This window comes from Paramacrobiotus metropolitanus, unplaced genomic scaffold, assembly GCF_019649055.1.
Source record: "Paramacrobiotus metropolitanus isolate TYO unplaced genomic scaffold, Prichtersi_v1.0 Parri_scaffold0000008, whole genome shotgun sequence".
NCBI lineage: Eukaryota > Metazoa > Tardigrada > Eutardigrada > Parachela > Macrobiotidae > Paramacrobiotus > Paramacrobiotus metropolitanus.
Window position 1 is genome coordinate 1424956 of NW_026570228.1, and position 17901 is coordinate 1442856.

The window sequence follows — 17901 nt, forward strand, 5'->3', positions numbered from 1 at the left end:
GTTTTCTAGCTGGACTGCTGGATCTTACCGAAGAAAAAAAACGAAGTATTATTGGAATTTGGAAATACGTGCCATCTAACGTTTATTAGCAAACGAGGATGTTGATGAAAAAAAAGGAAAACACTGACAGCGGGCGCATCCTGTTGACAATATCAGACATAAAACATACAAACATGCACAGACAAACACAAAGCCGCAGATCATTTACTCGGCTACCAAAAAGTAAACCATTTCTCCTGAATCTGCGAGGGGGCGATTGTTTGGGTTCAAAACAATTATTAACTTTGTGCAGTAGATTAGTAAATGGAATTTGAGTGGGCGGAGAAAGTTGCGGTAGTCAGCGCAGTCAATCCATTATCAACTCGCACTGAAGTATGTATCTGCACTTTGCCAAGAGCGATTGTGTGCCTTCGGTTACGCAATGGCGGGGTTATACAAGGTTGTGGTCTTAATTTAAAACCAAGTATCTGTTTCTGGATGACCGGAAGTTTTTGTTCAACACTGAAATTGTTTTCTACTGATTCGCAAGCGTAGCCGCGTAGCCACATACGACGTCCATTCCGTTCCCTTTGCAAGAAGCCGGCTTTTATATGAGTACCTATCTTAAATATGAAAAAAAAACCGATGACATACTATGAATGTGCGAATTCATTAATATAACTTCACTCGTAAAACAAACACCAACAAAATGTTTCTTCGAGTAAATTATAGTTTGTCAGTTGCCGTATCGCGGTTAAGCGGTATTTGTCCAATACCTCACGGGAAACTGGCACGGTTGATTAACTCAATGAAAATTGTTTGCTGTTGATTAGATGTGGCTGCTGGTTTAGATCAGCTTCAGGAAAAGACTGCGCTTTGTAAAGTGGCACGACAGCGTAATAGGACAAGTTTATCGCCTGTTGCTTATCACAGCTGATGACTGAGACCGGGTTCTTTCCGCATTTTTGATAGCAACGTTACTTTGACATCTATTCTGGCGGAAATCCGCGTTGATTAAGCATACCATGCCGGTATAGCTTGCTCGTTGACGTTGCCCGTAGTTCGTGCGGCTTTGCAAGGTGCCACAAGCACAAAGAGAACGCAGTGAACCTTCGGCTTGAGACTTACCCGTGTTTTCCTCATGGACCCCTTCGACAGCAAGTCATTAGGCAGTAACTGTCAGTACTACTACGACCATACATGCTATCTCGCTCGAGGAACTTTTGGCGTGGTGTATCGCGCAAGAATTACGGAACGCGGGGATTTTGCAGCCGAAGACCACCATGTCGCAGTAAAGGTCAGCCATTTGGACAGCGAGCCGGAATTGTTCGGCGGGGTCAACAGCTGGTTCAGTCTGATGCGGCGTTGGGAAAAAATGTTGGCGTTCAAACACGATCATCTGGTCAACTACCATAAAGTCTCCATTTTCCGGGGTATCGGTGCACCAGCTATTGAATTCATGATGGATTTTTGCAATGGTAAATTGGTAATTATGTATTATGGTCTCACACACTAAAGACTATCATGTTGTTTTGAAAATCAAACCATTAGCTCTGCACTAAATTATTGCTAAATCTTCAGAGAAGTGACCCGGTACATGATATCATTTATTACCGTAGGTGTGCTTGCACTAGGGCTTTGGCTTTCGCGCAGTCCAGAAATATGACATCTCGTAGCCAAATGTTTTCGTAGGAAAATGTCTGCAGTGTTTCAATGCGGCATCGTGTCTATCGTCCACAAGCTGAAAATGCTGTTGACCGGAATGTCTGCTTTAAACTTTGAATTTGGTTTAGGCGGAGACCTGGTTTCATTGTTAAAGAAACACAAAAAGGACGGCCCTGTTCTGCATCCATCAACGGTCATCTGTTACGGAGCACAGATTTCGGAAGGTGTCAGGTTTCTGGACCAGAACCACATCATCCATGGCGACCTAAAACCGGGTAATGTCCTCGTCAAGTACCGCAATAACCACCACCACCAAATGATGATCGGGGATCTGGATGATCTCGTCCAAATGCAGCGCACCGTCACCACGTCCTCCGACATCGAGCATCTGCGTGGTACCATCATGTACATGTCACCCGAAATGCTCAGGAAATTCTCACTGGTTACCGAGGACGTGCCGGGACGGAAGACGGACATCTGGAGTCTAGGCTGCATCACCCACGATTTGGCTGACGAGTGCTACGGCATCGCCGAGCGGGTCCTGCACAATACGGCGACCGTGGTACCCGATTATGTATCACTATCACAACATACGAGCGCCAGTATGATCGCAGGGAAAATCATCGACGGTTATGTGCCGCTCGTCAGCGACAAAGTTCCTCTCGTATTTTCTGGCGTGATACAGAAATGTTTTGTTATCGAAAGCAAGGAAAGACCATCTGCTGGTGTTTTAAAGAGCATGCTATTCGAAGCAGCGACACAGTTGGTGTCGACTCATTCGGCTGAAATTACGGGCATACCAGAGAACTGCAAATTCCGGCACTCGTTTTTACTCCATACAACCAGTACGGATGCTATTCTTCCCACCATACACCACGAGATGAGTGAGTTATCCTTCTTTCCAACAAATTCTGCTTTTGATAACAGTGCAGTCCAAAATTCCCTCCAAGATCCTGGTGCAGTTAAATTGTCATCCCCGCCAGTTGTTACGGTACGACGAGCTCACAGTGATCGTGGCCGCTCATTCGTCAGCCACTGTGTCGACAAACTGAAGAGTTCAGCACATTCTGACCATCCGGTTTCACAGCATACTGTGTTGTCGAGTCAAGTGTTGTCGAGTCAACTTGGCGCCTTTTCGTACAGTGAGTTATACGCTAAGCGGATACGACTCACTGTAAAAAAGGGTGCCAAGTTGACTCGACAACACAGTACTGATTTTTATAGCGGTCGTCGTGGATCTTTAGTGAGCCACTGTCTGGCAAGAATGAAGGCAGGTACCAAGCATTCAGACTTCAACAGCAATGGACACTTGCTAACTTTACCGACACAGCGTTTGTCGTCATCTTTGTCCAGTCTGCCAGTACCAAGCTCGAATTTTGGTTCAACTACTCCAGTTTATGAAAAAGGTCAGGATGTTCATCTTTATGGTACGGATTCGGCCGTCCACCGAAACGCTCAAGAAAATGTGCCGTGGCAGCAGAATGCGAACGAAGGGCTGGCAGAACCACCACAATCTTCGTCTCCATTGATCGACGGCTCAAAGGAAGCCGGACAGTTTTTCTTTACTAGCAGCATTACGAAAATGAAGTCGACAATTCTGGGGCATGCTGCCGGACACTACCAACCCTTGCGCTTGAGCGCTATCAGTAATACCCTGCAAAGAGGGTCTGCTGCCGTTGCGCGTCTCTTTACTCAGGAAAGCCAAAGCACTATACAGGGAGCATTCGCTGAGCAGAATAAGACATTTCACGAGCGAAACAACGCTCTGGCAAATGATAGCGGGAGGGTACTGTCGTTTGATATGGCCTTGGCTGATTAATTGGCGCTTGTTTAGTCAGCTTTAGTGCTTGCGATAAGAAAGATCGTTTTTCTTATATATTTTTACCGACTGTTTATTTCAGTGAATAATATGCGAAAGTTTTGAAAGCTCTCTGAAGAAAAAACAAAAACGACGGAAACAAAAGCCACAATTACAGATCTCAACATGCTGGTACTTTTCACACGTTTTTTAATTTGCAAATTGACCGAAATTCCACCATTTTTGCAAATGCTAAAATGACCTCAGGTTTCTGAAATCCATCTTAAAATTTGAAAACATGCCAAAAGCTTGGTTTGGTGTGCAAGCAATGTTCATAGTTACGTACGTCTTCGTGCAAAATTTGACAGATAGCTAGCTACTTTCATTGTCAAGGTCCGGTTGAAGAGGTATGAGTGAGACCGTATTGGTTCACTCATAACTCTTCTACCGGACCTTATGCGCACAAACGGTTGCATGCCAAAGTACTCGTACGGACCTAAATTAACTGAACATGAAAATAATGATATTATCATTCGTCCACAGAAGTGATAGAACAATTCACGAACGTGTTTAGGAGTGCGCGCGTATGCACTCTAATAATATGATACTAGTGTCATACTACCAGTATGTACCGACACACTTTCTTAGTACATATACAGAGTAGATATGTCTATGTATACATGTGTAATGATAAACAAGTTCAAGAACGGAAGACACAGATGTCTTTCTAAGGTTAGATGTTAGGGTAGGTATTAATGAAAATAAAACCCGGACCACGTAATAACTACAATTCCGACTTTTTATTATCTGATAGCGGCACATCTGTACTTCGTTACCGCCAAACCACAAGTGCAGTATTTCACCCGCAAAAAATCCAATGTGGATGAGTTGCGGTAATTAAGAGGCGTTCTCCGCGCCCCCATGATATTGAGCCAACATCAGAACCCGTGCAGTTACGGTGCAGTACCCACAACAAACTGTAATTGAAACCCGGCCGTGGCGTGTCTGTCCAATAGCAGCGTGTCCGATCAATTGTAAAATAATCATTCATTTCCGCTCCATCCATCATGAACATCCTCTCGAACGGTGCAAATCATTTATCGATATTATGCTACTGCTGCGCCGATCGCGTCCCATTCCCCTTTTCTTGGGCTTGTCAAGACTGAAGACAGCCATTGCACAGGCAGCTTAACCACAATCTACCCGGCATAATCCCCCGCGCGAATCTCAAGCGGACCGTTATAGCGTGCAGAACCACAACACACGATCGATGGTACATATGTGAATCTGCAGGAAAAATAATCGGGCAGTCTGACATTTTTTTTCAGCCGGGGATTATTGTGACTGGCAGCTATGTGTCTGAATGTTCAGTGTAGATAATGAAGAAGCAGACAAATTGCCCGGCTCAACAGCCACTTTGTACGCTAGCGCGCACGGGCTGGTGTTATGAGAAATAACAATTCCATTAGAGCGTTTAGCGTCCCGCTTAACTTTAACTAAACATTCCCGACGTTTTATTAATCGATCAGTGCTTTTTCATTTAGCGACAATTAAGCTCCTTTTCTAACAATCAATATCCACATGTCTCACTGAAAAATTTTCTACTGTATATTCAAAGCCGAAAACAACATCATGCGATTCGACGAAATTTGAGAAAATTAGCTACGGTTAATTAGCGCCCTTTTCAAATCAATCACTGTATTTCCATTTACTGACAATTAGGCGATTTTTCTGGCATTCAAAGTCCACATGTCTTAGCATACAAGTTCACGATTCGTTGCCAAAACAATATCGCGTGATTGGACGAAATTCGAGCAGGTTAGCGACAGTTGACCTTTTCTCTTTTACAACTTGTCCGCCATCCGGAAACGCAACATAAAGCTTTACAGCACAACCGGCGTTAAAATCAAGAGAATTTATTTTAACCAGTAAAACGATGCCGGTTGTAATGCGAACGTGGTCATAAAGCGGCAGCAGCGTCTCCGCTAATAAAAAGCAGGAGATGCCGGTTGTGGCCGCGGGGTCTGTTTATTGTCAAATCGGGCCCAAGCTGACAACAATCAGGCGCGCGCGCGCACTCGGTTGACGTCACCGGTTGGTCGTGCTCCGTTAGAGCGTCCGTACACGGTGCACAGTGCAATTGCCGTTTGCTGTGCGTTTCCGGGGTAGAAAACGCGGCACAGACCGAGGAAGATGCACACGCGCACCACACACTCTTTCCGGATGGATGGCACAGCGTAAAGGGCAATATAAAGCCCGTTCAGGCCCGATTGCCGATATATATATGCCCGCGACTGGTTGATTGTTGGCGGCGGTCGGTTGTTGTTGAGCGGCAGCGGCGATTATTTAAAGCCAACCGTCGAAAGGTTTATTGGCCGTGGCAAGAATTGCCGGCTGAATGATGTTTGATGCCTGGATTATGTTGTGGTGTGGTCTGATCTTCTGACAGGGATCAATATATACATAACAGATACACGGTACGTGGAATTATTGTTTCACCCCGGCTTTTCGAATTATTATCTTCATGTATAATTGCGTAGTATGATGTTTCGGTAAAGCTAGCAGAACAAAGCATATGAGCATTAAAATTAATAATTATGTCTATTGCGTTATTTATGCACGGGATTATATGACAAATTGGCAAATATGCTCGTTAATAATTCTTTTAGTAAGTACTACGGGTAGGTTGCTTGGGACAAACGTATGGCAGATACCGTTATTACCGGAAGCTGGCGTGCTGCGTGTCTATTGAATACAAACGCCATTCAAATTTCCAAAGCGATTACAGTACTTTAACTGGAATGTGTCAAAACACTTTTTGAGCGTCGTTTATTAAAGCAATAAAAAGAATAAGTTATGCAACAGCATGCGCATGTATATATGCGCATCTTGCCCTAAATGTTCAACAGCTGTTTTAAACTGTTGGAAGTTAAGCATAAATTTTTTAGCGAATGTTCGTTTATACGTATGTATGTTCTACTGTTTTTGGAAAAAAACTTTTGTTTTTGGATTTTTGCTTTTTATTTTTTCTGTTTATTCCTTTTTATATTTTTTGCTTTTAACATTTTTTGTCGTACTACATTTTTATTGTTATAGGTCAAAGATTCGCAGTCGCTGTTGTTGTGCTTTTTCGCCTATTTCTAAATTTATAATTCCGAGCGGCAGACTGAAAAACAAAGCTTGACATTCAAGTTCAGCTGATATACAGTGACACAGCACAACACAGCATCAGCGGAAATGAATAAGTTATAATTCCAACTGGCACACGTAATGGTGTGATTGTTCAACAGTAGTTGAATAGACCCGCGTAATTGTGGTACGCGCTTCCGCTGCTGCCACTACAGGGTCCCAGTTTAGCGTTTGTCTTCATTAGTGTGATTGCGCGCGCGCACCAAGGACATCTCCCGGCCGTTGTATGGATAATTGATTAGGTTGACGCGGACCAGTCCGCTGGTTAATTTATGCATGTCACATCCGATGGGAGACTCTCCAGCATACACACAAACACGGGTTCCTTCCGTTACCATCAAGAAATTTACACAGCACTGTGCTGTAGAAAACCCGGCAAATGAGATTTTCCGCTCAATTTACGCATAGACAACTGATCAGTCGGTGATTATTAGATTATACCCGGCTTTACAAGTGGGACACCCGGGAAAAAAAGCCACTGCTGCGGCTTGTCAAGTGGACAGTATACACTGTACCATAACTTGACGAGGAGGAAAAAATAATTTTTATTTACAGTGTTTAGTGCATTGAACTGTTTACGGTGATGAAGCAGCTAATGGGCGTTTAGAGGGTGTATAAACTGCTGACGCATACGCATTGAGCATCTGCCGGCATTCGCACAATTTTCATCGGGGCGCATTATCTTTTGTTGAACAAGGGCCGCGCGCGTTTGCCCGTGGAGTGCCACTTGTGGCCGGCATCCCCGAGTGCCACTTGCAAGACAAAGTCTCGTTGTCTAATTACCCATACGCCGGCTTGCGTATATACCGATAAATGTATGTATACAATGGTCCCATGATAGGCATTTAAATATTTTTCACGGTTTAGAACCATCAGTGTATCTGTCAATTTGCATATGGGGAATTTATATAAATCGTTAAATAAACAGAGAGGAATAATTCTCCATGATGATATATGTATATGGCTGGCGATGGTGATCACGCGGGAAGACGATCATGGCACAGCGGGAGAAACTCAATAAACCAGAGATTTATGGCCAGCGCCGCGCTGAGTGCTGCACACAGCGGGGATCCAGGATACTGCACGCGGAACAGAAATTGAGAGTTATTTTTTGACCGGATATTGATTCCGGGCTCATCATCCTGAATATGCTAATGTCGTAATAAAATCATAAAGAAAAAGGTCACATGAGAATACAATAATAAGTATTACGGTTTACATAATGAATTCCCTGTGTATATGCACTGTCTGTTATACATAATATTGATCAAAATTTTATTTGTTTCGTGATTTGATTTTCTCAGTCTGATTTATTTCATTCGTGTATTTTATTTTATTATTTCATGATGATAAAGCATCGAAGAATAATTTTGTAATTCTATGGCCCAGTTTGATCATCACACATTGAACGGCTAGAAAAGTGTATACTGCCTAATTTTAATGGATATTTTGCCCATAAAGCTAATTCTTTGTTCGAACCCAGTACCGATCCAACAAATATTTATTTATCTGCAGTGTTTGTACTCCTGTTGCAGAGTGTTTGTTAAATTTATCAAAAAATTTCCGAGCCGCGCATATGCTGGCCATTTTCAACGTTTTTAGCCCTACTGTGTACTGAATGCCGATTTGTACAGATAAAATATTTGCTTTTGCAAACGTTATTGCAAAAATAAATATTTTCTTTTTTTGCAAATGTTATTGGCTACTACAGATATATAATTTACCATTTTTCATTATAAGCGTGTTTCCTAGTTTAAGCGCTCACCATGCTTTGAGCATTTTAAAACTAGTAGAAAATATTCAGGCGTAATACGTACGAACAATTTTATCGGTACAGATACATTGGTAGTCGTAAGACTCGTAACGGCAGATGCACGCAGACGAGGCCGGTGTAAAAGAGAGGAAATTTGTGGCACAAATTTCCGCTCATGTAAGATCGTCGATAAACCGATCAACTAGTTTATTTATGGATTCCAAAATTAGTCACATAAACATTACACATGCGCTTCAATAATATTAATAATAAGATAGGGCAAAATCGCGCTGAGTGATTCAGACACACTTGTTGTCTCTTTCTCTTGTCTCTTGTTGTATGCAGTAAAATTCGCAGAGTATTAATGTGTTGTTAAGTCCACTTGTTGTTGAGTTATTTTTGCTATTTAATTAATGACGTCGGCCAGAAGAAAGAAATAATAACGTTAATATCTGATTTGTTGTAGATTCATAATTAAACAGTTTCTTGAATGCGTGACCTCATGGAGCCCAGTGTGCGCTACTACACATCGCAGAGCTCCACGGGAAATATCCCAACATACACATCGCGCACCAATCCCAACCGTTCCTCCATCCAAAGGTCAGTCCATGTACCGTGCTCGCAGATTTCGCCGACTTCTCATTACCGTGATGACATTGATCATTAAACATTGATTACCCATTGCGCACTCTTTCCCCGGCAAGATCTGACTATATAAGAGCAATCTTCCCCACAGGAAAGGCTCACAGCGGGAAGAATCACAGCGCTACTTAAACACGGGGAATGGATATATCGGCCAGCAGCAGCAGACATCGCGCAGCCAGGAAGATATTCGCTATATAACGAGCGGGGGCTCCATTAGTCCGTCGCGCCGCAGTCCCCAACCTTCTCCGACGAGGTAAGGCGGCATTATGCATGCGCTGACCTTTTCAACGGCGGGGAACACGGGGAAAATATTTGTTTAACGATCTTTGTAGTCTTGCTCAACGCCGGATTGCCCATCAGCTGAAACTAATGGCGGAGGAGGAACAAGCCTTAAACAGCACCGATGACGGTAAGTAATAAGTTGCGCCATACACTGCTTCTACTTTGAAGCGTGTCGGTTTTATTAAATATACTTTCTTCTTTATGTGTTTTATATAAAAACTTTATGTCGTTCTTGTAACAGTTTTTGTGTTTGTATTTTTGGTCCTAACAATTTATCACAGGAATTTGAAGATTACAATAATTATGCACCAGGCAGATTTTTCTTGGCTTAGTATTATAAGAACCGATCATCGAAAATCGATTGCATAATATTTACGTATCAAACTCACAGCGCGCCCACAGTAAACACAAGACCGATTGCGACAAGCTGTTTTGATAAAATGAATAACGAAACTCCGTTCCATATTTGCATAAAAGCGTCTTTTAAGAAAGGTCACCAAGATGTTTTCCGACGCGCTTTCTTCTATCAGCTAAAAATAGCAATCCAATTTTTGACAAGTTACTTAATAAAATGAATAAGAAAATTTGTCTCATATTTGCATGAAAGCTTGCTTTTAAAAAAAGGTCATCACGATGCTACCCGCTCACTTACTGTTATAAGCTAAAAATGGCAAATGACAGGATGCGGCGAATCATGAGCAAAACGCCATAATATTTCCTGTTACCGTCCTTTGCAGAATTCGACTTCATGGCCAGCCGGCATCGGCCCCGAGGCCGCAGTGATTCCCAGTCCAACGCTAATTACCATCCGGCCTTCACTGGAGTGGACGCCACTACCGCCGCATCCAGCAATTCAACGGCCGGCCGCTACCGGGTAAGATGCGCGCGCGTCTATACGGTAATTGCCAATTACCGCCGGCTTATTACAGCGCTCTCCAGCGCTGCAAGAGATGATTGGCTTGGCGTGTTAACCAGAATGAGCAGCGCTTGCGTGATGAGCACACATCAGGCAATTACATTTACTTGTACAAAAATACCGGGATTAGCCATTAAAGCCTCTTGCGGCAATCTGCGCTGCAAGCTTCCATCGTAAAAGGTCACATTCTAATAAAATGCAAATTGCGCGTCTTGATCTGCATGATGAATTTTTTGATGTGCGCCTATTGTATCCCGTCATACAACAGTGTCATGATTGGATAGAACGATAACCGGGAAAGACATTATTTCTGACGTTTCCGCTAAATTAAACCCACACAATTTGTTGTGGTCATGAAGAGACGCGCGACGGCTGCGATCGATTAATAGGCGGCAGATTTTATTCTCAGTAAAGCTAAACTAATTTCCTGATTGATTTAACGATGCTGGGCTCGCGAGCGAGCGTCCGCAGTGGCAATGAATTCTAATCAACGCGGAATGTATAAATATTTTACAACTTTTCCCATTTCCCCAAACGTGAAGTTAGCGAATACGAATAGCCCGGTTTACGACGAACCGGGGTTGATTGCACCCGGGATCATTATTTGCCACGGCAACAAATTAACTGCATTGACCTTGGTTAACACGGAAGCGGCGCTCGAATGGCTTATGCAGCACTTTCGTGGGAGCCTTTAGCTATGTAATGTGGGGTCACCCAAGCAGCTATTATTGCGATTCCATAAACCAGGAACGCATCGAATCCCAGGCTCAGTTTAGTCGGCGTTTAGACTGCCCTGTTTTACGTTCGGCTTACGTTGCATATTTCTGTATATCGTGAAGGCAGTTTGACTGGTTTTGCGCCACCGGGGCTTAAAACGATGTAACTTCGCTTTAGATTTTAGCAAAGGCAGTAGAAAGATTGTTTAATAAATCTCAGCAGAAAAATTTTTTTTGTACAAACATTTGAGACGGAAAGAAGTTAAACTGTTCGAAATTTTCAAGGAAAGAGCTCGACGCTGCCACACTGGGCGGTTGTCACTGCTTCAAGCACCGGAAGTCCTTGATTTCCTTCGTTAAATTTTTAGGTTGGTGGTTTCCGTGAAATATGAATGATGCAGTTTAGAAATAGGATTGCCGGCTTCTGATAAATTTGCACAGTCATTCTTCACTCATATGGCAAGCTGTAACAAGAACAGAACATGGCGGCGAACACATTAGACATAATCCGTGTTAACATTTGCAGATTTTAACGGATTCCACGCAGCGCCCGAAGATGCGAACGGAACAGCGGCGTGCCAGTTATTCCGAGGTCAACCTGCACCGGCCGCCGGTCAGGGACCATCGTGCCCCCTCTCCGAATAACCGCCGTACCACGCAGCTACAGCAGTTGTATCTTGGCGGTAACGATACAGTGCGGGATTTCAATCAGAATTCCGGTAATACCACAACGACGAATTATCCACAGAACTCAGCGCGGAATCATCGCAATTCCACCGGCGAGGTACACCATCGCCAGTTGCCCACGCCTCCTTCGCCGCACGATCGCCGGCTGATTGGGGGGAAGATTGGTGGAACGGGACAGTATGACAGTATTTGTACATCGGGTGGAAATAGACGAGAGTTCTATTATGAATATGGAGGCTATTAATTAATTTCTGGTTTTGTGTATTCAATGGTGTTATGTATTACTGTATAGGCATTCTTCGTATGTTATAATAATACTATATTACTCGGCTTCTTGTTGATGGTTGGCGTTAATAATGATTGTTTATTTCGTAAAATTTGCAAGTTGTACGAACAAGTAGGTTTATGCGTGGTGCGGCTCTTTCTAATGTGGCAAACGCTGGTTAACAAGAAGATTCAGTACGATTATTCTGTAATTTGTGCCTTTAATTTGTCTTACATAGTTAATCTTTACGATACTCAACGGTAATATTGGCGGCATCCATAAAAAACTTTCAAAAAAGTTTCCAGAGAGGCATCACAATTCAAAGTTGTGCTGGTAAAGCTTTGATAAACGCAGGAGCGCAATATATTATAAGAGATCTTCCAAACACAGTATGTAAGAGAATTGTTTTTAGAATGTTAAATTTTGGACTCTGTTACTGCCCTGCAAACAGTGGCACCGAAAAAATTACGGTAAGTTGAATTAAATTACCGACTGGCTGGAACGGAAGACGATACTGGTCAAAAGCGGGCAGAATAACATCGTGTATGCCCTGGACCATTACCCTAATCATTGACGGTTCTCCATCGCCGTTTGCGGAAGCATGCAACGAACTGGAAGCCGGCTGCCAACGTCTGCAAAACCAACCAGCTTTAACATTCTTACCGGAAATCCATATTTACATCGCAAACCGTATGGTTTTTCCGGCGAAGTGACGATTGTGTTTGTGTAAACAATATAAGAAAGGTATTCAAAACTAAGACCAATAACGGGCAAATAGAACACCGTTAGTAAACGTGATTTAACCGGTTCCGTAAAAAATCGGTTCCGATCTGTAACCGAATAAGAACACCGCATGGGGAGTCGACCAGGGATTTTCCATAGTTACGAACCGCATTTAAGTTACGGCGCTGCAACGCTATTTGTCGAATTTTTTCCCTCCATACTTTATGGACCAATCATTTTTGGTGATTTTTCAAAATCTTGAACCGTTTGGAACCGTTGATATCTCTAAGTAAACCCAAACACGTTTCTAAACATAATATCATTATCAGCAATTCATTGCCGTCTGGGCCAGGAAACCCAGTGCTTGAACGGAACCCGTGCTGTCCTCAACATTCAGTCAAATTTAATTTCGGTGTCCGAGTACGGAAACCGTTGGTGGATGGTAAAATGACGTGAGTCTGACGCCAACCTCTGCGATTCACCTATCGGTGTACAGATCTACCCGTCGAGTACTCAAGTACTGTTGCTGTACGGAGAACGCCGATATTGCTCACAATCCGCTGCTGACACCCACCTCATCCCGTATACGTATGCCGCAGTATCGCGACGCGGACACGGCTCAGGAAAACGCTTGCAGGTTAGCACTGCGTTAAGATGTTGCACAAAACCGGTAAGAGAGGGTAGCAATTGTTGTTGGGCGCTATTCGACATTTCCGCGCATATGAAATTATGAATGAAACAGTTTCTAATTGTGTGCGTTAGAGCGTAAATGCTGTATTACGGTTCATATAACCGCCAGTAACCTTTGCTAAAATTCTTATCAATTGTACTATATTTACTGTTTGGTATGGACAGTAACTACATACAATTAGTATCTTGTGCAGCTACATAATATTATTTTAATCTTTTTACATGTTTAGCAACAGGCACATGTGACTGATATTTCCGTGTACGCGCGTAAACCGAACAAATTTGTTTGATATATTTATATCTTCACAGGGTTTATACAGACTCCGTGGCACAGAGGCGATTTTGTTAAGTAGCAATATCTGAGTCATCCGGAACAGGTAACCTAAGGTGTAATTTTCCTATGCACCACACCATCGTCAGCGTAATAACAAATGATATCACAACGGCGATCACCGCACGAGCCCTCCATTGCGTACCTTAATCCTCTCCATTCCGCTGGAGAGACGATTCTTGTTGACGAACCACAATGAAATCGATGAGCAGCTCGGCTGTCGCTTCCACGGTGTGTGGCGCCGAGGAGATGGCAACTTCCACGGAGATCTGCATCCGCGCCGACGGCATCATGCTCGTATCCGTCAAACGATAGATCTCAATATCGTCCACATACCAGACGATGCTGTCGTTCGTCCAGTGCGTCTTGTACGAGTGAAATGCAGTATTCTGGTGGTCAGCAGCAAAGACTGGTTCCGTTTGGTCGATACGACCTTTACGCACACCGACATCGATCCGCGCCGGATGTTGACTGCGGAGATCGGCAAGGAAGATGGTCTGATCGGAGCATACTGGTGCATTGTCATGGACGCTTTGCGAATCGACTAGGTGCAGCATGGCTGACGCTGACAGAGTGTTATGGTTGGCCGTCAGCTTGGCTCTTATTTCGATTTCATCATAGAGAAAATCGAATTTCCCACCAGAATGCGCATGGGCGACATAGTAATGCACATGCGCTTGTGTGGTGTTTCCTCGTGCCGCATGGGCCGTAAGGTGTAAGGAGCCATTGCTAACCCGTACATATTCCGGTCGTGTTATGGTAACCGTCGCTGTTTTGCGCTTTTGCATCGTTTCACTTATTCGCCGATTCCACTTGTCGTCTAACGTATTTCTGCTGTTGAAGTCTTCCCGGAAAATTTCGGACATCATAATGTCTGCCAAAATTCGATGTATTTTTTTGGAATACATTGTAGATGCATTGAACTGTGCTTTGGGGACGTCTGTACTCTGTACTCTGTAGTTCTGCATTTTCGATTAACCATATCGCGGACATTGTAGAGTACCTGTACACAATCTGTCATCGCGAAATGCTGCAGGATTATTCCCCGTGTTTTCCCTATGGAACGCGCTGGGGCAGGTAACACGGTCTGTGTTTCCACAGGCTAACCGGCGTCGGACGTATCCTCGCAATGATGGGCACCGTGCCCACAGGTGTGTGTCAACCGATGCCGTTTCCTCTAAACAGGTATTAATTATCATATAATAGATATTTATAGAATATTGGACGGGGATGTTTCGTACCAGTAATTCGTGATTGGGTACGATCAGCAAATGTATGAATAAACAAAACCTATTTCTGGTAAACACATCTTCACCGAGACAAATCAAAGGTACTCGTACTGTCACAAATATCCAGACAATACTGCACGTCAAGTTCATAGTACCGTATAACTGTATTATGCATTACCATAATATTACTAAACTAACAGGTATTCCATCGAGCATGCACCTTGTACGATGACGTCATGGTAGAAAACACGCACAGTGAGACGCAGTGGGCAACCCCTGCGGGTTCTGTGTTTTTCGAAACTTTCAAATTAGTACAATCCCTTCGTAGTATGGCTCAAAAAATGCGGAAAAAAATTTGAAGTTTGGAAAGTGAAAGTTGGTAAGCAAAAAGTTGCTATACAAACGAAAATTTTACGGTTAACGTAATTCTTGTTTACCATAGAGGTCTATGAGGCAGTCTGCCTTAGCCCTCTACGCTAAACAAAGAAAACTTGTTTTGATCAAATCTGAATTGTTTGACCGTTTTCATTGATTGATTAAATTTTAATTGTTTCGTTTTGGTTGACTGATCAGGTTGTGGTCGCTTCATTTGATCACAGATCAAGAACCAAGGATTCTCGTTTAGCGTGGAGGTCTCTGGACTGCCAAACCACCTCATAGACCTCTATGCTAACGAAAATCATAAAGTTTTCGTTTCCTTGACAACGTTTCACTTGTCAGTTTTAGTTTACAAACTAAGATTTTTTTTCTGCATTTTTTAAGCCATAGTACGAACGGATTGTACTAATTTGAAAGTTTTGAAAAACACAAAACCCGCTGGGGTTGTCCACTGCGTTGCAAATTGCGTGCCACAGAGCGTGACGTCACGCCAGTCGATGGAATACCTTAAGGTTTAGTAATATTATGGCATTACGTTAGTTTGTTACCAACAATAATCGTATACTCCAGTTTCACTTCATGCTGAACAGTAGCTGGCCCTGTCCTGCAGACGTGGAGTCTCAGAGTGACATTATTGTAGAAAGGATAGGTCATTAACTGTCCAACACTTTTTCCAACAATACCGGCGTCATTCTGCAGTGTTTTTAAGTGCCGTTCAGATCCACCTGGAAATTTCTGGTAAATTAACAATTGGTCATTGATGGGCATCGCAGACTTCCTGAAAAATTTAATAATAGTTTAGGAGCGTTTACTGTATAAAATGCCCAAACGTACATTGGGCTTTTGTGCGTATTGTACATGAGGGTACACAGCACGGCCAGTCTTCCTAGGTTCGCAACTTTGCATTCGATTCTGTCATTCTATGTATGCTAAAAGTGTATGTTTAACTTACGCTATGTTTACGTACAATGGACTTCAAAATTTTGTTACACTCACAAAACGCGCGCAACCAGCTATTTATCTGTACTCAATCAGCCAAATTCCGGGCTGGCCATCGGCCTGTTGAGTTCAAACACTTGCACCTCACGCATTTCCCAACAAAAACCATCCACCAATATCTCAAACGAAAGAGAACAAAATTTTATGAATTTTGATACCAAACAAGTTAGCTTTTATGGGATCTGACAAAACCGACGCATCTAAAGTTTCTCGTAGACAAAGCATAGCATTTGAATCCACGGTTTGGTTTCAGTTTTCACACAGAAAACGTATGCTCTGTCTACGAGAAACTTTAGATGCGTCGGTTTTCGGTCAGATCCATAAACTGACTTGTTTCGTATCAAAATTCATAAAATTTTTCTTTCGTTTGAGATATCGGTGATGGTTTTCGTTGAAAAATACGCAAACAGCAAGTGTTCAATTACTGCGCGTTTCCAGTTTATTGGTCATTTGGTCTTGGCCATTTGTTTCTATTGGTCATTCGGTCCCGGACCGAATGTAACAAAATTTTGAAGTCCATTGTATAGACTGTACGAGATGTTGATGACAAAAGGCATCAGAGTAATAGTTAGCGTGACCGTGCAATTTCGGTCTGGATACCGCGAAAACATCCATTCTCCGCCATATTGTTCGCTGTGGATCAGCAGGGGCTTTTCGTTACAAGAACGCTCCAGATGCAGCAGCCCTCCATCTGCCGACCATATTAAGTATTTACTTGGAACGCCATGAAAAGCTTATGATGCAGTCGCAAGAATATGTACTGTACACAACACTGCGCAGTTATAGTGTGGTTGTTGAGTGATTGCTAGTGTGGCTATTATTAACCGAAGTGGCTTGTTCTGTTATTCGCACAAACAGGAACAATAAAATTGGAATAAAGAGATAACAAAGCTAAGTACGCTTAGTAAGAAAAGCTTAGTTAAGAAAGCTTAGTAAGAAGAACTCAATCCTGTGCATGCTTTTGGCGTAGAGTACCTGTTGCGGCAGTTCTCCATTGTGTAGATTTTGGCCATACTGCAAGGGAAAGCGTAAAGACACTGAAGAAAGGGAAACATCATTATGGCATTGCCGATTCAAACGGCATTTAAGTTATTTTTTCTTATGACTTCTGATACGGCCATCGCACAGTTACTTATTTTCTGCTACATACTAGAAAGATGGAAATGGATTGCAGTTCACCTACTCGTAGACTATACAATATTAATGTCGTGATAAAAGTAAAGTATGCATTGTACAGCTTACGTCTCTTGAGCAATGTCACAGTGCGGCAAACTGCATGCGCTTTTAAATTACGATAGTGCTAGGGAGCACATATGTATCCTAAAGGAACCCATATAGCTAATTTCCCGAAAATCTTAATAGAGTACAGGAAGGAAAGACGAGTTCTTACTCAGAAAGTCGCGCCACCGATCCATGGTGTATGATGTGTATCGTGCCAATCCAGTTTACTCGGTTAAGAACGCGTCAGTCTTTTTCTAGTGAACACACTTTGGTGGGCTACCCGAGTACTGCACTGGAAACACGGTAGTCCTACTCAGTGTTAACGAAGTGGTTAACAGCTACGTAGCTGTAAAATTAATGACAAATTCAATGCTGAAATGCGTATGGACTCATACATTATTGGTGCCGATAGCATCGCATTTGTAACTTCCTGTA

The 17901-nt window shown here is 42.9% G+C and overlaps 3 protein-coding genes across 10 annotated transcripts; 2 read left to right on the forward strand and 1 right to left on the reverse strand.

Moving 5' to 3' along the window:
• Positions 1-1022: 1022 nt before the first annotated feature.
• Positions 1023-3540, forward strand: LOC129582740 (mitogen-activated protein kinase kinase kinase A-like). 3 transcript variants are annotated; one of them, XM_055474348.1, is made up of 3 exons: positions 1023-1457; positions 1773-2786; positions 2869-3540. In XM_055474348.1, exons 1-3 carry the CDS (start codon positions 1121-1123, stop codon positions 2886-2888), a joined length of 1371 nt encoding a protein of 456 aa, XP_055330323.1. In that variant the 5' UTR covers positions 1023-1120; the 3' UTR covers positions 2889-3540. The 3 variants fall into 3 exon arrangements, with proteins under 3 accessions (XP_055330323.1, XP_055330322.1, XP_055330325.1); XM_055474347.1 differs by having other exon boundaries at positions 1773-2635; XM_055474350.1 differs by having other exon boundaries at positions 1773-2528.
• A 2128-nt stretch (positions 3541-5668) lies between these two features.
• On the forward strand, positions 5669-12092 carry LOC129582700 (uncharacterized). Its single transcript, XM_055474293.1, has 6 exons — positions 5669-5919; positions 8851-8984; positions 9121-9282; positions 9362-9438; positions 10049-10185; positions 11470-12092. The coding sequence occupies exons 2-6, from the start codon at positions 8875-8877 to the stop codon at positions 11872-11874; spliced, it is 891 nt and encodes a 296-aa protein (XP_055330268.1). The 5' UTR covers positions 5669-5919; positions 8851-8874; the 3' UTR covers positions 11875-12092.
• A 1439-nt stretch (positions 12093-13531) lies between these two features.
• LOC129582601 (uncharacterized) lies at positions 13532-17809 on the reverse strand. Of its 6 annotated transcripts, none has more exons than XM_055474141.1 (7): positions 17636-17809; positions 17221-17259; positions 16767-16936; positions 16199-16209; positions 15795-16024; positions 14643-14816; positions 13532-14513 (listed from the first exon to the last, which is right to left on the reverse strand). In XM_055474141.1, exons 1-7 carry the CDS (start codon positions 17658-17660, stop codon positions 13786-13788), a joined length of 1377 nt encoding a protein of 458 aa, XP_055330116.1. In that variant the 5' UTR covers positions 17661-17809; the 3' UTR covers positions 13532-13785. The 6 variants fall into 6 exon arrangements, with proteins under 6 accessions (XP_055330116.1, XP_055330118.1, XP_055330119.1 ...); XM_055474143.1 differs by lacking the exon at positions 17636-17809 and adding an exon at positions 17488-17565 and having other exon boundaries at positions 16199-16219; positions 16775-16936; XM_055474144.1 differs by lacking the exon at positions 17636-17809 and adding an exon at positions 17488-17565 and having other exon boundaries at positions 15795-16020.
• Between the last annotated feature and the right edge of the window lie 92 nt (positions 17810-17901).

Bases quoted from the DNA above. Each gene is read 5' to 3' on its own strand.
- LOC129582700 (XM_055474293.1), top strand. From the start codon at position 8,875: ATGCGTGACCTCATGGAGCCCAGTGTGCGCTACTACACATCGCAGAGC. The intron at 8,985-9,120 runs GTCAGTCCATGT...TCTTCCCCACAG, and splicing joins AACCGTTCCTCCATCCAAAG to GAAAGGCTCACAGCGGGAAG. The intron at 9,283-9,361 runs GTAAGGCGGCAT...CGATCTTTGTAG, and splicing joins CCCCAACCTTCTCCGACGAG to TCTTGCTCAACGCCGGATTG.
- LOC129582740 (XM_055474347.1), top strand. From the start codon at position 1,121: ATGGACCCCTTCGACAGCAAGTCATTAGGCAGTAACTGTCAGTACTAC. The intron at 1,458-1,772 runs GTAAATTGGTAA...AATTTGGTTTAG, and splicing joins CATGATGGATTTTTGCAATG to GCGGAGACCTGGTTTCATTG. The intron at 2,636-2,868 runs GTACGACGAGCT...TGATTTTTATAG, and splicing joins CATCCCCGCCAGTTGTTACG to CGGTCGTCGTGGATCTTTAG.
- LOC129582601 (XM_055474141.1), bottom strand. From the start codon at position 17,660: ATGGATCGGTGGCGCGACTTTCTGA. The intron at 16,937-17,220 runs GTACTCTACGCC...TATGGTCGGCAG, and splicing joins ATGGAGAACTGCCGCAACAG to ATGGAGGGCTGCTGCATCTG. The intron at 14,817-15,794 runs GTAACAAACTAA...ATACCTGTTTAG, and splicing joins GGAGTATACGATTATTGTTG to AGGAAACGGCATCGGTTGAC.